The sequence below is a fragment of the Chaetura pelagica genome, unplaced genomic scaffold (genome assembly GCF_000747805.2).
Source record: "Chaetura pelagica isolate M959 unplaced genomic scaffold, ChaPel_1.0 scaffold477, whole genome shotgun sequence".
NCBI classification, from domain to species: domain Eukaryota; kingdom Metazoa; phylum Chordata; class Aves; order Apodiformes; family Apodidae; genus Chaetura; species Chaetura pelagica.
Genome location: NW_009953956.1, coordinates 972,049 through 989,691, shown reverse-complemented (window position 1 = coordinate 989,691; position 17,643 = coordinate 972,049). Strand labels below are relative to the sequence as shown.

Below are 17,643 nucleotides of genomic sequence, written 5' to 3'. Positions count from 1 at the left end.
GGGAGGTGTCCCTGCTCATGGCAGGGGGGTGGGACTGGGTGATCTTTAAGGTCTCTTCCAACCCAAACCAGTCTGGGATTCTGTGATACTTGCTGAAGGAATCCAGCTTTGAAAATCCTCATTTTTGTGAATTGCAGGAACCTGATTGACTATTGCAGGAAACTGCTTTTGCAGGCACTCTCTACAAATGCTGACACAGGAAGAGAGTCCACAGTCTGAAAACACCTCACTGGCTTTTTTCACTTTAGTTAATCAACAGTAAGATCCACTACACTGGCACCCCAATGAAACCCAGAGAAATACAGTCATTAAATGCAATATTCCTGCACCAGTCTGATTTCCAGTCTTTTTCTTTTTCTTTTGACAGGTTTCATTTGCTGTGGGATTCTGAATAGCAAAGGGGTAGTTCAAGCTCCCTGTTCAGAGGGAGGCAATGTAATCCCTTTTAACCAGGAAAGAGTACAAGGCTGCAGATATCCAAGCCCATTCTTCAGGGATATGGCAGAGAAACTGGCTGCACTTACAAAAATTCACTCTAAAAGGCCGTTAGGGATTAAGCAATAAAGAGCACACGTAAAATGAGATTAGAATAAGCACAAAGCTAAAGTGATTTAAAAATGCAGTTTTATAATATGCTAATACTTCTGAAAAGTCTTGACTTTATGAACATCCTGCAGTATAAAATACTGTCTTCATCAGTAATGAATCATGTAATTTAGGTCTTAATTCAAGGGTAGAAACACATGCAATACTTGATTCATGTTTTTAAAACCAACCTTTCATTATACCATGATTGCATCTCAATTTGAATAGATTTAGCTAAGAAATTAAACTAAAATTATGTTAATAGACCTAGAGTTCTTGTCCATGATTTAGATGATGAATAGGACTTACTTGTTAAGTATTTTTGCTCTTTTAGCACTTGAAAAATTTTCCAGTTGTAAAGACTCTTGTGTGAGAAAAGCAACAGCCAGGTGGAAGTAGTTGTTCCAAAGCTGACAGCCCCCAAAATGACAAAAAGAAAGACACCATTAATTCTCTGAAATGTTTCTCTCCACACCTACAAAACAACTCAGAAGTATCAAAATTACGCACATAAATATTTAAAGAAGAAAATAACAGACACCACAGAGACAGTGTTTCCTGATACCTCCTTAGTACATCTCCTCATTGGGTTTATGTTTTCACAAAACACTTCCCAACTACAAAACCTAATCCACTGTGTTTTGATGAGTCAAGTAAATTTAAATGTGAACACATAAATAGCAAAAAACAAGAAGGATCCTGAACAAGTGACCAAAACTGGAGCATTTCTCCTCAGCAGGACACTCAGACAACACACCTCAGGCTCCACATTTGGGACAATAATTCTACATAAGCATCTCTTGCAGAAAGGGGGAGGACACCCAGGACACCCCTTTTTGCTGCTCCTGAAGGAGCAGCTGTGATGCTCTGGGTAAAACCTGGTGCTGCTCTAGGTCAAGACCCACAGAACACGACTGGCTCAACCACACCTGCTCAGCCTCAAACTGGCCTAACTGGTCACCCAGGGCTTGTGACAACACAAACATACACCAAAACTACACATTGAGGGCAGACATTTCTTGCACCATTAACATTAGTCCCTAAGACACTGGTGTTTTTTCCTACCTGTAACTCAAAGTTGGTTTGATCAAGAAATTTTTTGTTGAGCATATCTGCATACTGATTAATTGCTCGCAGGAAGACTCTGAAAGATCAAGAGAAAATGACATAATTACACACTCTTCTGTGGCACCTTTGTACATTTGGCATCCCAATTAGACAAAAATCTGAGTCTGTCTGGAAAGTGAAATTTGTGGCTGTAACTTGAAAAACATAGTGATCTCTCACCTGTTACTGTTAAGTATACAGAATTATATGCAGATGTTCTCAAAATTAATCAAGTGAATTAGCATATGCAGAAACACCAGGATAAAATCACTTGTCTTTAAAATATCTTGTGATAATCAAGAGATCATTAAAAATTCAGTTTATTAGAAAAGAAGTGTATATGTTTTCCTGAAGTTACAGTATCATGACATTGCATCTAACTTAGATCTGCAACTGCCTGTGGCTGAATTTGCAGGTCAAGACCAACACATCAGGCAAATGTTATCACACTTATGGCACAATAACACATAGAAATGCTGATGAAGGACAATCTTCAAAACATTGCTCACTTTTCTACTCCTGAAATGCTAATTGAGCACCCAGTGTGGTTTATTGCTTAAAATAGTTTGTTAAGTAGCTGCACCAGGAGTTGGCTTGACAAGCTTTATAAGCAGAACCAAGTGGTGTAGTTTAAGTAGGTCACTACATATTCATGGTGCTGAAAAGTAAACCTATTATTCTGTGGTAGCCTCATCTCCATTTTCAAAACAAACATTTGATTACTCCTGAAAACTTGAAATCCATGCTATGGAACTGCCAGCTAATGCCCAGACAAATGAGCTTGTCTTTTCAGCAGGCTGTGGTGGGGATTTATGTCTCCTGAAAGGACCAGCAACAAGAAAGACCATTCATGACAGGTACTACTTTCCCCCCCTGCCCCCAATAGCAATCTTTTTTAAGAGAACTAAATGCAAATAACAATGTTAATCTTTCTACAGGCTGGCAAACAAACATCAGAATTATTTAAAACAAAGCAGTAGAATCAGTTTGAAAGATCTTTTGCTCAATTAAAGACACCTGAATAAAAAAACCTTTAGTTAATTGTTTGGTAACACAAGAGAAATGAAGCCTCCAGGCAACACATGGCATCAGGATGTTAAGGGAGAATGTTTCTGCATACTACATCAATAAACAAAGGCAGAAATGCTTACATCACTAGGATGTACATTAGGGAGTACTGTGTGCAGCTCTGGAGCCCTCAGCAGAGGAAAGACTGAAGGAGAATGGAGCTGTTGGAGAGGGCTCAGAGAAGGGCCATGAAGATGATCCAAGGGCTGGAGCAGCTCTGCTCTGGAGACAGGCTGGGAGAGTTGGGGTGTTCAGCCTGGAGAAGAGAAGGCTCCAGGGAGACCTTAGAGCACCTTCCAGTGCCTGAAGGGGCTCCAGGAAAGCTGGGGAGGGGCTTTCCACCAGAGAGGGCAATGATAGGACAATGGGTAACGGTTTTAAACTAAAAGAGGGGAGATTTAGGTTGGACATCAGGAAGAAAATCTTCACTGTGAGGGATTGAAGGCACTGGAACAGGTTGCCCAGGGAGGTTGTGGAAGCCCCTTCCCTGGAGGTGTTCAAGGGCAGGTTGGATGAGGCTTGTGCAGCCTGGGCTAGTGGGAGGTGTCCTTGCTCATGGCAGGGAGGTTGGAACTTGATCAGCTTTAAGGTCTCTTCCAACCTCAACCATTCTATGATTCTATGTGTCTGAACTACACAGCCAAATCATCTCAACAGCAGTGGAATGGAGAAGGAAAGTATCCAAACTTGAAAATTAAAATTAAATCTATGAAAGAAAATACAAAAGAAAATTTAAAAGATTAAAGAACACATAAAATATAAATGAATATAGATAAAAGAAAATACATGCATAAATGCAGATATACACACATACATACATATTCCAAAGTTACTCTTTCTAGCTCAGCTGTGGAAGGCACCTTTGTGCTTGTATCCAGCACACACAGAGATGCATTTCAGGACCAGCACTTCTGTCCAGTATTCAACAGTATCTTTGCCAGTGTAGATATTTGGAAACAAATTCATCAAGAGATTTTACAAATCAGATGAATTCAGCACACACAGCACCACACTGCAGAGATACATGTCTTTCAGATCTGTGATTCAATTACTGAGCTTTAGCACATACCAAGATTGAAAGTGAAGTTATCCATGTATCAGACTATCAACAGTTTGATACGTAGACTTACACTCTGCTTTGTTTTCTGGCTTTCAAGTCTGATAGTGTTCTGAGATTTGTAAGTCTTCCTAGAAAAATCAGTAATTTAACATAGTAGGCAGGGCCATCCAATGCTCCTGCCTTACAAAGATAAAATCAGTTCCAATACAGGAAGGATTATCCCTACAGTTTAATTATGTTGCCTCAAGACATCACTGTAATGTATTCAATCTGCTCCATCTAATTAAGCTTTGGAACAATCTCATTACTTTATATACCATTATTTTTCTTTAAAATGTAATTCTCATTTTCCCCCTGTATTAATTCTAGTGAATACCAAAAAGAACAAACAATGCAGCATCTACTGTACATTGCAACTGCAGAAGAATCACAACCTCTTCAGCTGAAGAGGTGTGGTAGGAATAAACCACAACCAGCCTCTCATTGTCCATATGCTACCCCTGTGAGCACAGAATCATAGAATCACAGCCTGGTTTGTTTGGAAAGGACCTTAAAGATCATTGAGTTCCAACCCCCTGCATGGGCAGGGACACCTCCCACCAGCCCAGGTTGCTCCAAGCCCCATCCAACCTGCCCTGCAACACTGCCAGGGATGGGGCAGCCACAGCTTCTCTGGGCAACCTGGGCCAGGGTCTCACCACCCTCATGGTGAAGAGTTTCTTCCTAATGTCTCATCTAAATCTCCTCTCTTTCAGTTTGAAACTGTCCCCCCTGCCCTTGTCCCAAGCCCCTCCCCAGCTTTCCTGGAGCCCCTTCAGGCACTGGAAGGTGCTCTAAGGTCTCCCTGGAGCCTTCTCTTCTCCAGGCTGAACACCCCAACCCTCCCAGCCTGTCTCCAGAGCAGAGCTGCTCCAGCCCTGGATCATCTTCGTGGCCCCCTCTTTTGACTTGGCTAAGGTCACTGACAGCCACTCCATGCTCCTCACCACCTCACATTTTCTTACATGCTGACACATGAGTGAGGAGAGGTGGTGAACCAAGATGGGATCTCAAAGACAGGATCTGAAACAGGATCTCAAAGACTCTGTCCATATTCTGGAAATACTATGGAAGAAAATGACTCAGTCCCTCCAAGACTGAAAATACTGATTTGAAACTGGGATAAAAGATGCTTAAGAATCCTCTGGAAGCAAACCCATCAAGGAGAAAGCAAACCACAACATTAACCTGGAGAGGACATCATTTGTCTCAAAAAGCTTCCAGTGAGGTTGATCTCCACTCTCAGACTGAAGCACATGGACACGAGCCACCTGCTCTTGCTGTGATACCACAGTGAAAACAAATTATTTAAAAAAAAAGATAACACACTTTTTAGTTACTGATACCTCCAGGTTTGTCTGAACAACTAAGATGGTAGAGAAATTATCAGGCTTCTAAAAAAGCATTTTTAGGACACAGGTAAATCACATGCAAAACAGGATGAAATTCTGCTACAAAGGTTGCACACAAAGATTGGCACCAAGTGAAGCTGAGAAAAAAGGAAAGTATTTCTACCTGGAGCATTCAAATATCATCCCAGAAATGTGCTGCAATCCAGTGAAAAAGAATCAGAAGTAACAACAAACATAGGGCTACATGGCACAAGCAAGACAGGCTGGCAGTGCTTCACCTTTTTGGTACAACACTCAGTCATATGGCTAATCAGACAGGAAGATTACTACCCTGGAGAGATAATTTGGATAGGAAAAAAGAAAAGAAAAAACAAAAGAATTGCTTGGAGAATTCTTGGCTATCATCTAGGAAATGGCATGTCCTCATCTGTGCAGTTTGCAACTCATGAATGGTAAAAAGGTTCAGGTTTATGCCCAAATAAAATTCAAAAGAGGAAGCAGAAAAATGTTGTAGAATCACAGAAAGGTTTGGGTTGGAAGGGACCTTAAAGATCACCTAGAGCCAACCCCTCTGCATGGGCAGGGACACCTCCCATTCCAGGTGTTGGTTTAATCTTCTTCCTCCTTCAAAGCAGAAGTGACAATTTTCAGGAGCTTCACTGTCCATCTTAAGAGAAACTGAAACAACTGGGGGAAACATGGCTCTTCAGAAGAGGCAGAATAGAACCAAGTGCATCAGTTCTGTCCAGAAGAAGCAGCTGGCAGCTGCTAAGACACTTTGGGTTGAGAGGTGCCCCTGGGCACCACTGGGCCAGCAGACAAGTGATCTAAACTATCTGCTACGCTCAGATGGAGAGCATCTTATCTTGCTGCAATTAATAATGAAGATGAGCTTTATGCATGTGCATAAAAAGAAGTGCTTTTCTTGATGTTCAGTTTCGATTAACAAAAGAGTAAATTATCTGTGGCAGGAAGAGCCACAAAAGTTAAATATTGAAAAAGAGAGAAGTTCAGAGTCTGGAACTGATCACAATGTGCTCCACTGTCACACGGCAACAGAACCTGACATACTGGGAAAGATTTGTTAGACAAAAGACTTGTCAACCCAATTACAAGAAGGAAATTAACATTTCCTATCATGTGATTGGAACAGAAGGAATCTGATTACCAAAGGAAGTCACCTCAGGATATGTGGAAGGAAGAGTGACCGTTGCTAAAGGGCATAAGTATCTACCCAATAACAAAATTATCATCCTGGACGGATGAGATTTGTGTGTGCTGAGCCCCTGGGGATGAGTGGTGCTGGGGGTGGCTCTCAAACACATCAGCAGCTTGCTGTTGTCTCTTCTGATGAACTTAGGTCCTTTGAAGCTGGGACTGTCCTCTTATTCTGTATTTAGATAGCTCCCATCACAGGGGCCTTGCACTATCATCAGGACTCCTGGATATTTTATCCCTGTTCATGCATTTCTTGATAAAGACACATTTAGCAGTTGTCCATGAGCCAGAAAGAATCAGGACTTGCACAAACCCACAGGAGAAGAGTGGAGAAGTGTGTTGGTCAATGGCTGGCTGAGCAGCAAAGAGCCACCGTGTTGTGAAACGCTCAGTCTGGGTTGTGTTAGAATAAGGGTACTTGTGAGACATGGAAGGTTTGTTCTTACCTACTGGGCCCTGGCCAGACCTCAGCTGGAATGCTGCTCACCAGTGGAGCATGGTGGAGCATATGGAGGACAGGAGATGCAGAAAGCCCTAGCACAGGTTAGACATTAGAAACAACTTTGTGGTGCTGAGAACTGGCCACTGAGAGCAGAAATTCTAAAATATATCCTCCCAAAAAACAGGCAAGGCAAGTATCTGTGATCTGGTTGGGTATCATCCCCTTGTCCTGCCTTGGGCTAAAGGACAGATCAGTACTAATCTCTTCAGTAATTTCTCCCCATTTCCTGCTTCAATCCAGAGTCAATACATCAGTTCATCTGCTGCTGATTCAAGCCATGAAATAATTTCAACTGCAACTACAGAGTTCTGGGGGTTTTTTAACTGTTATTGGTCATTAATCACTTCCAATAGGCCTGGGGGTGGTTAATTGGTTCCTGGATGCACACTCAGAGATTGCTCCACCAATACTGCCAAAATTAATGGTTCAATTCTGGACTTTTACCCTTCTAGAGGGGCCCCTTTTTTCCTACAAACAACCTCACTGGATGAAGGAGGCTTGGAATATTTATCAAGTCCAGGCTTCAAATGGCAATAATAAATGAAGAAGGGACGAAGGGATTCAGTTTATAAGTGTAGCACTAGTCACTGTGCCAAACAACTCACTTTTTTTCCCTCTTTCTCAGGTACAATCATTTTTATTTCCTCCATTCTCTCTTCTAATTAGTCAAGTGCCCTGATTTGTTCCCTCACATTTGAGAATATCCTCTGCCCCATTTTCTTTCTTTCACTCAGCTTTTCACAGGGTTGGAAAGTTTTTGCAAAAGCTAAAGGAGCTGAGGAAAGCTGGAAGCCACGTGATGCTGCAACACCCCTCTCTCACCAGGCAAAACACACACACAAAACCAAAACTGCCTCTGCAAGAAGATTTTTCTGGAGAAAAAAAGAAATCTGAAGAAAGATATTCCAAAAGTTCTGACAGTATATTCCAGTTTGTATATGACTGAGTTAGCTCCAGGACACAGGGATTTAGCTTTATACTATCAGTACTTAAGTAAAATACTTATGACAAGAATATAGGAAATAATACAAGCTCCAAACTTACTCCCCAGTATTTTTCCTTCAGCAAAGATGAAAAGAGAATGACAGAACAAATGGATGGCTTCCCTAATGACAGACGAATCATCTAAACAAGAACACACAGATACAGCTTAAAATAATTTAGGTTTAGCTGATAATTCAATAAAAGAGAGGGAACTTGGAGTGAGCTTATAAAAGGCACTATTATGATGTCACTTCAGCTCATTTAGAAGGAAGGATAATGAATGCTTTATTACAGCTGATCAGCCTTCCTGCACATCATCATGCTTTCCATGCTTGAGCTTTTGCTTCTCTGGGAGACAAATTTACTGTGCAGATATGAGACAGACTACTCTTATCTTGTCAGGCTGTGTATGAAACAACAGACCTAGACCTTGAAATCCCAGTGCAAAACCCAAACCTGAATAAATGCTCACTAAACCATAAATGGCAAAGCCTTCTTTAAAGAGCAATCACTTCAAATACCTTCAAGTTCTTTTTCAACTTCTCAGTGTTGCAGAGCACAGTTCAATTTTAAACAACTTCTTACCTACATGGGAATTATAACTAGTATTTTAACATACTCCTCTAACCACTTCCCCACTGTCACTGCACACAGTGTCGTGACTCTCCAGTTCTATTTTAACTCTGGAACACAGAGAATCTGGAGTGACCTCGTTCGTGTATTTGCACAAGCCAAATGAAAGTCAAAATAACTAAAATGAGTGAGCATGAAGGTACCTGCCCTCCTTGCAGTTCCCCCAGTTTTGTCCCTTCCCAGATTATCTTTTTTCTTTTCTGGTGATCTTACCACTGCTCACTCGTTCTCACTCCTCCAGACCTGACAAGTGCCCAGGACAAATGCAGGCTTCTAAAATGCCTTTCATTTTGCACTGCTGTATACAATACTTTTCTGTCTAGGCTACCTCTCTTAGTATTTTTTTTTTTTTTTAATAAAAAAAAATAATCTAAGATTCCTTTCAATAACCTCTAATTCATCAGGCTAAAGAGCAGCCAAAATGCAAAGACACAAAAGCCTTGATCATTTGCTTTCTTCTGAATTACAATTCCTGGGCTGCCTCTGATAATAGCAGAGAGTAATCCCAATGAAGACCTGCTACTAAATACTTCCATTAGCATAATCTTCTCAGCATGTCCTACCCAGCCCAGTGCACCATGTCACTTTAGTAACCTATTTTCTAATAAATATTTCAGGAACAGGTTTAGGATATTATCTGTAATCACTGACACCTCTTCCTTAATTCATATTCTGTGCTGTGTCTCCTCTAACACAATGGGGGTAGATGAATGAAAAATAACTGCAAGTTACCAAATGTTCAAGGACAAACTTGTGGTCTGACTACCAAGAACAGGTCCCCTGTTCAGGCACAGTGTATTATTTCACAAAACCACCTTTGCAGCAGAGCTGTCTCACACCTCAAAATCAAACTGACAGAACAACTCTGTTGGAACAGACAGGCAGGAGTGTTACACCACTGGACAATCAAATGAGAAACGTGTGCAGAAATCAACAGTGTTAAAAAAGGGTCTGATTTACAGGCCATTCCAATATCTTTGCAGATGTACTCTGCTTACCCAGTAGCTGGATGGATCCATGCTGATTTACAAGCCACCTCAGATACCTGCTAAAATCAATGGGACTTCCCAACAAGAAAAGCACCCTCAGCACAAGGACAGCACCAACACAACACTCAGACTGGAGCACAGGTGTCTGTTCAATGGTCTTGGCATAAAGACAGAGGAGCATGGAGGTGTTGAGGTCAGAAGGTGCCTCTGGAGGTCTCTGGACAAACAGGGGCAGGTTGCTCAGGGCCATGTCCCATTGGGTTTTGAGTATCTCCAAAGGTGGGGACTCACCTGGGCAACCTTGGACAACGTGTGGCAGGGTCTGACTGCCCTCACTCTCCTCCTCTCTCAACCACTGCTCTGAAGTCAAGGCTGTGGTTTTCTTGAGGTCTTTTGGAGTGCAGGAAAGCAGCATGAGCCTTCTGTACTCTTTTTCAAAAACCACCAGAAAAATTTTCCTGAATTTTTATCTGAGATGTAACTCCAGCCATGGATATAACCTTATGTACTAAATTTCACTACCTAGAGAATTTTATGACAGAGTAATAAAAGCTCAGAAACAGTGTTTTCTAATGGAAATGTCAGAAGACAATTTAATTTAGGAGTTTTTAGCTAGGGCTACAGTGCTGGGAAAGTGGTGCCTATTGCAAATGGACAGCATTAGTGCTCCTCTCTCCCAAAAGTAAATATTCTAAAGGAAGAAGACTTGCTGAATTCAGAGAAACTGTTTCTTGTGATGGTGGTTGGCAAAAACATGCAACAGATCTTCTAATTTAAAACAAATGTAATTTGTTGTAGTGTTGCTGGAAGAAATCTCTGCAATCAGGCTGGCTATTAAACAAGCAGTTTTCATTATAATGTGCTGCTCAATAAAATGCAAAAAGTCTTTGCTGTGGTGCAGATATCATCATCTTCCCTTGATGAGTTTATTTACTGAAAAATATCCTTTTCAAGCAAGTGTGGAGCCACAGAGGACAACTTCATGGGTGCTCAGATGACCAGAGCTTGCTGCCTAGGGCTGGGGGAACTGCTCAGGCTTCAACACCCACCTCCCCCAGCAGCCTGAAGCTTTCATAGGCCAACAGCTACTGTGGGTGCTGTTGTGGGAAATGTTGAACCAAGCTCTGCCTTTCCAAGCTGAGAAGCAAGGTGGCTTTCCTGATACCCCCCATGGTGCTTACAGGCCATCAACAACACAGGAGTGGAGCTTTCTTCTCATTTCACCTTGACCTGAGATGGGAATTCAGCTGTTTTTTCAGGGGTAAAAATCAATAAAGCAGAAGATGCTTATTCTCCTATCTCACTGCTTTATAAACAAACTTTCAGTCTTGAAAGAAAATTAATTTAAAAAAACCCCCACAGAAGTAATGCATGGGAAATCTGGGAAGGGTCATCCCAGGCAAATTTTCCTACAAAGTGTCAAAGTTCTGACTGAATTTGGCCTAAAAGTTTTCCAATACTTGACAGTGTCTCTCAGTTTGCAGCACGGGAACCTCCTTCACTTTCTGCTGACCACACTGTCCTCTCTAACTCCCCCATTTCCATGGCTACCTAGATGTGAAGACAGATTAAGGCTACTTTAGGTAATTATGGATAAATCAATAGAATCGATTCCCTACATTTCAAACTCTTTGGCATTTTCATCAATCTTGCAATCAACTGTTAGCACAATTGCAGCTGGCTAAGTAAATGTCATAATGTCACTTGAAAAATAATCTCAGTTTTTCCTGTGGGTGTTTAATTACTTTATCAAAATCCATCATAGAATACTAATAATGAAAAAGAAAGTAATCTGCAGATGAAGAAGGTGTCCAGAAGTTAGTTTAACACCTCTTCAGTGCTGCTGGGGTCATAAAACAGGTGTGCTCAGCAATTCCATTTGCTGGAGAGGTTTCTTGTCTTTGCCCATCACTCAAGACATCAAGTTCCTGGTGATGCCAGATGAGATCTGAAAAGAATCTGGCATTTAGTCCTATCCCTTACTGTCACTATTTTGTCTAATCACCAAGAATCACAAACTCAGAGACATTGTCAAAAAGAGTTAAATTTTCACAAAACTGGGATCCACCTCCCCAGCAAACACATGCAAGAAGGGAGAAGAGGTTCAGATGGGATGTCTGGCAGGAGATGAGAGTGATAAGTCCCAGCAGCTGCTCCGCTTTGCTGTTCCAAGGATGCTCCTGTGCCTGACAGTCTTGTGAAGGGATCAGTAAGGCTGGGAAATTAAAAAAAAATAATAAAAAATACCTCACTGGAGCTTTAGGTAGGCTGGCATTTGAGCCCAAGTGTGGCTCTCAGATATTGAAGTGACACAGGCTGTTTTAAAGGGGGGTATGTGTGGGAGAGGGAGTGAAGCGAGACGAGACCAGCGCTCATCTCCTGTCCAGGCGATTGCTCAGCTAACCTGGCTATTAACCTTTGAGCAAGATCAGTGCTTTGCTGTTCTTCTAATTCCTCTTCCAGGCCCCTGTCTGACACTGTTTGTAGCAAGGAGACAGCACTGGCATAAATGCTTCAGTCTGATGCTTCAATACCTGCCAGTGACAGGAATCCTCCCAGCACAGGAGCTCATTCCTTCCGCTGTCTCTAGCAGGTTCTTTGGCTTTGGGAAGGAGTTAATGTATCCTGCACACCAGGGACTGCACACAGGAATGGTCACAGATGATGCAGCACAAAAATCAGGCTTGCAGGGCAGATAACAGGATAACATTTATAATGCATGTTGTTCTTTTTTCTGTACATCCCTTATGCTGGGGAAGACCAGAAACACCGATTACCTCGGCCTGCCTTCAGCATTCATTTCACCCTGATGAGGCACGTTTTTCTCCAATTCAGGAGGGCTAAATAACCCTGCAGATAAAAACCAACCCTCTCATAAGGAACTGCAATGGAACTGAACAATCAAACCCATTTTGGTTCACTCTTTTAACAAGCCCTGCACACAGCAGCAGAACTGCAGGGCAGCAGAGGGACGCTACCAACACCACAAACAGCTCAATTTGCTGCCTTTAAGCAGGGATCTCCTGCATGGAAAAATATGCTCTGGAGCAAGGTGGGAATTTGTGGATGGCTTCAAGGCTGGGGAGGACCTGGTGTTCACTCTGACATGTCAAACTCCCCCGGAATTTTACAGCTGGCATTTCATTGCTGCCTGGAAAAGTCAGAGCCTCAGAGACAAATGCAGTCGGGGTCACAAAAAATGGCCAAGTGTGTCTGTGGAGCAAAGTTGTTGCTAAAGTTATTTTTTTTGCATTTAAATAGGGTTTGAAATATACTAATATATTATTATAATACATATAGTACAATATTACTGAATAGGGGATATATGCCACGGATACAAGCACACCACTGCTCATGAGGACAGCCAAATAAGCTTTTCCTTTAGTTAAGAACCTTGACCACTTTTCCAGACGTGCAGACCAGAATATGTCAAGCTCCAATCCCTGACTGTCAAACACCCAGGCAGGAGGCAGAAAGCAGGATCTGCTCTATCTCCAGAGGATGGAGGCAGGCAGCCAATGCAATCCATACCTACCTGGGCCTCCCCACCTGGGAAGACTAAAGCTTGGACCATCACCACAGCACACCCAGTCTCTAGGGAAGGCTGACCATCTCTCCAGAGTTGTACAACCACTTCTGGCTTCAGAAGCTTTGCAACTGGTTTCTCCAGTATGAAAGCTGGTTCTCTGCAATGTCTTTTATCCAATACTTTAATTCTACCCTCTCTGCTAATCCTGAGGAAGCTCTTTAAGCTACTAAAATATGCAACATGAATAAAGTATTTTTTAAACTACAGGACACTATCTGGGTTTCAAAACACAAATAGTAGCTTGGAAACCCTTTTCTTAGAACACTACCATTTTATTTCTGACAGCTGAGTTTGGAAGACAGTGTAATATCCTAAAAGAGCTGCCATGTGTTTTATCCCACCTTTGCTGCAGCAGAGCCACATAAAGGTTTGCTGCAGTGTGGACACAGCCATAAGTCCATCCCTGACACTAAGGCAGGGCTGTTTACTTTGTCTGAAAACACAGCTCTTTCAATTTGGAAATCACCCCAATTTGGAGCAGCTCCTGACTCCAGCAGCATGGCTGGACACCAGCACAGGGGAGGAGGGTGAATCCCACAGCACAGATGGTGTCAGGCACAGTGCAGACATGGGGCTGTGTGGTCAGTGCAGCTCCCAGCCCCTCAAGGACAGGAGGGACAGCCAGTCACCTCACAAAAATCAATGCCACTCAACCCATTTTCCTGGTCTGGGTCAAAGTATCGTTGGGCAAAAGGCCTGCATCACATTTATGCACCATTTATGCTCCTTTTACATTCTCCTCTGGTCTGAATTACACATTTTGGCTATCTCCAGACAGATTATTTATATTGCCTCTGGCACTGAAAACCAGCAGCTTCTCTATGAGTAGACTGTAATTATTTTATGGGCTCATATGGGCAACAGAAAATAAGTGGGGAAAAATCCAGACTAGCCTCAATGCCAGGATTTTTTCCTACCCAGAAAAAAACCAATCAAACAAAATGTTCACATTTGTGTTTTTTCACCAGTGGTGGTGTATATAGAAGTATCTAATGCTGGCCTCATCTGACACAGCATATTACGTATACAAGAGTGGATCACGTTGTCATTGACATGTTACCAGCTTGGAAGGACCTGAATTTGCTGCTGACTGAGCCCTGCTGAGTCTCCCCAGTGCACCACTGCTGACATCCAGGTGAGGGGGGCACAAGCCACCCACCTTCCCTGCAGCTCAGCACCTGGCTCATGCCACTGGGTTGTTCTTACTCTTGGCAAAGCAAAAATACCCCCTTGCAGTGCTGGGCCCAGTTCAAGGCTCCTCAGCATCAGAAGGACATGGAGCTGTTGGAGTGAGTCCAGAGGGGGCCACAGAGATGCTCAGAGGGCTGGAGCAGCTCTGCTCTGGAGACAGGCTGGGAGAGCTGGGGTGTTCAGCCTGGAGAAGAGAAGGCTCCAGGGAGACCTTAGAGCACCTTCCAGTGCCTGAAGGAGCTCCAGAAAAGCTGGGGAGGGGCTTGGGACGAAAGGACAAGAGGTAATGGATCAAAACTGGAAGAGAGGAGATTTAGGTGAGACATTAGGAGGAAATTCTTCCCTGTGAGCGTGGTGAGAGCCTGGCCCAGGTTGCCCAGGGAAGCTGTGGCTGCCCCATCCCTGGCAGTGTTGAAGGGCAGGTTGGATGGGGCTTGGAGCAACCTGGGCTGGTGGGAGGTGTCCCTGCCCATGCAGGGGAGGTGGAACTAGACGATCTTAAGGTCCCTTCCAACCCAAACCAGTCTGGGATTCTATGACAAGAGCCTGCAAAACTTTACAGCTTTTAAGTTTACTCATTCTTGTAGGAATACAAGTTTCTAATTCAGGAGCATCCTCAACTACTCAGACCTTCAACTAATTCTTTCTCTTGCATTATGTTACTTTTCATTTTTAACATCTTTTCCACAATTTTCCTATAAAATTCTGTTTTTAATAAAACAATTAATATGGAAGGTAGATCCAGGTAATGGAATTTTTAAGGGAAACCATTGGTACAATTACTGGAATGGATAAGTTGAGCAGAAGCTGAACACAGTTGGAAGGTATAGAGATGGCATATCCAAGAATGAGTATACCTGAAAAAGTAGGTTTTTGCCTGATGGGAAAACCCAAGTAGGAAGGAGAAAATTGTATTTATAGCACTGAAAAATGCAAACTTGAGTAACATCTCTCTTTAGTGACCCGTCATCTAAAAACCTTTCAAGCCTCATCATGCCAGGACATCTCTATTCTGGATTCGCACTAAGCCAACACCACAATTTGCTTCATCCCTCCTCTGCACTGAGGTTTAAAGACAATAATGTGTTAATAAATAAATGTATCAAAATTTGCAGCAATTATAGCTTCTGAGTGTAGGATGGGCTGGGACTCTCAGGACAGAGACAGATCCCACAAGGATGAAGGCTTGTTTGGAAGCAGCTGGATTTTCCTGGCTCCCAGGAATGAAGCTGCTGCTACAACAGCAACAGTACCAATAAGCTGGAATTATCTGAATGGGATGCAAGGATAAAAAATAGGAGTCTTTGGATGGAGAGAGGGATGCTGGCATTGCAGTGACTCATGAAAGGCAGGGAAAATGCTGCTTTTAAAGGATCTTGATGCTGGTGCAGATATAAGTTGCCAGAATTCTCAAGTCCATCTGTAGCAGATGTTATGGAAAGTCTGGCAACAAGAAGCAGCTGGGTAGGCCAAGGCAGGACAGCCAGGGGATTTCTCTAAGGTTCACATAAGGTAAAAAGCAGAGTGTCCTGGATTTTTTCCTTAGAGTGGCAGACAAATTGAAAGCAGAATGGTGAGCACAGGTTGTTTGAATGTTGCGTTACTTCAGCTCTAATGTCACTTACACCCAAACTGGGAACACTGAAAGCCAGGGATCAAAACATACTCTAAAAGTGGCTGCAAGAGGCTTCCAAAACTGTAACAGAACTTGTAGTGCTTTCAGACAAAGGTTCTAACATTGCAGCAGCAACACGAAAGCCTGCAAAAAGGGTTTGGTTTTGATCACACCCAAAAGGTCAAAGAGATTTGGGAACCACTGGTGAATGAGGGAGGTCAAAACTGAATGTGTGTTGCTTCAGCTTCTCCCAGCTCTCCTGGGTTCCCAGGGGAAAATAGGATTTTTAAACAAAACATGTAACAATTAATGCATAAATAAATTCAATTTTCCTTCTAAAAACATTGACTGAGATAGAGATTTTTTTCCCCCATCTTTTAAGAATTTTTTTTCCTTTTTCTTTAGCATTATGAGAATGAACATCCACTCCTGCCTTGCTATTTAAGTTGGGTAATTGAAATTTTACTGGGGGAAATAATGAAAGAGTTTTTATGATTTTTTTTTCTTTTTTTTAGCTGTGTCTACCTTAATACTTAATCTGCTAAATTGCAATTGTGAAATTCTCACTTTATGCATACTGAGAAGTTAGTTTCTCACATATATACCCCATACATAGTACATAAAGCTGCAAATGAGCCTTGCAAACTGATTTAATTCTATAGGTAAGAGCGCCCTAGATGGTGACAGCACTAGAAGGCTGTTCCTGGAACGGGGAGTATATCCATTTACTCTGTGTTCACTCACATTTTTAATTCATGACAAAATGAGGATATTTTTATTCCCAAGGCTTTGTTAAATGTTTAAGAGCCCAATGCCACTAGGAAGGGGGAATCACCAACTTCTGCAGGGACCTCCTCTGGTTCTGACTCTTCAAGTGCTGACACACATTACCCCATGTGCTTTAGTGTAGTTAATCACTCATGACTGGGGCCAGAAACACAGTTCACAGCCTCACACCTCTGATGGAACGAGCACACACAACTAAAAAATGTTAGTCAACAACAAGCCAAGCTACACACCCTTGTTAGAGCCTCATTAAAAAAAAAACAAACAACATCTTCCATTAAAAAGACTGTGTTACAGCCCAGATAGAAATAAGTGTTATTTTCTCTGTTCCACAGTAGGATAATTTAATTGTACAGAAACACAGAGACAGAAGGAAAAAAAAAAATCAAGTCATGGTGCAAATTAACCCTACACGTATTATTTCTGCAAGGGGGTATCTTAATTGCAATTACTCATTCAGAGGCCAACACAACCCTTTGTTCTTAATTTGTGTTGTCGTATAATGAATGGGTTTTAAACTAGTCAAAAAAGTAAATATTAGTCTGTGACAAGTTGTAATTATTGGATGATCACAGCTGTATAAATTAACTTCTGCTCAGAAGTTTTCAGTGGTGGTAAATAGGGTTATTGGTGTGATAAGGATGGAGGGCAGCACAAATCCATAGGGATGGGGGACTCCAGTATAGGAAATAAAATCTGGACATCCTGCACTGAAGATGCAGAGAGGGGAAACTCATGGTGCCAGGGCAGAGGAATGTTCATAGACAGAAAATAAAGATGTTGAGCAAAATCAGAACAGAGTTCATGATGGGAAGAAATAATGGTCATTTGGAGAAAGGTCACCTCTTTCTTTATATGAACTAGCCAAGATTGACCAGAATGGAGTCCTTTGCTAAGCAAAGGTTATAACCTCAAGATGTTGAGA

General features: G+C 42.2%; 1 protein-coding gene across 1 annotated transcript in view; it reads right to left on the bottom strand.

Moving 5' to 3' along the window:
• DOCK1 (dedicator of cytokinesis 1) overlaps window positions 1-17,643 on the bottom strand; it is a 298,906-nt gene that overhangs the window by 87,374 nt on the left and 193,889 nt on the right. The window contains exons 31-32 of the mRNA XM_010001879.1: window positions 1,651-1,729; window positions 895-995 (exon numbers count right to left, since the gene is read on the bottom strand). Of these exons, the coding sequence (XP_010000181.1) occupies window positions 895-995; window positions 1,651-1,729 (180 nt within the window). The remainder of the gene's footprint in view (window positions 1-894; window positions 996-1,650; window positions 1,730-17,643) is intronic.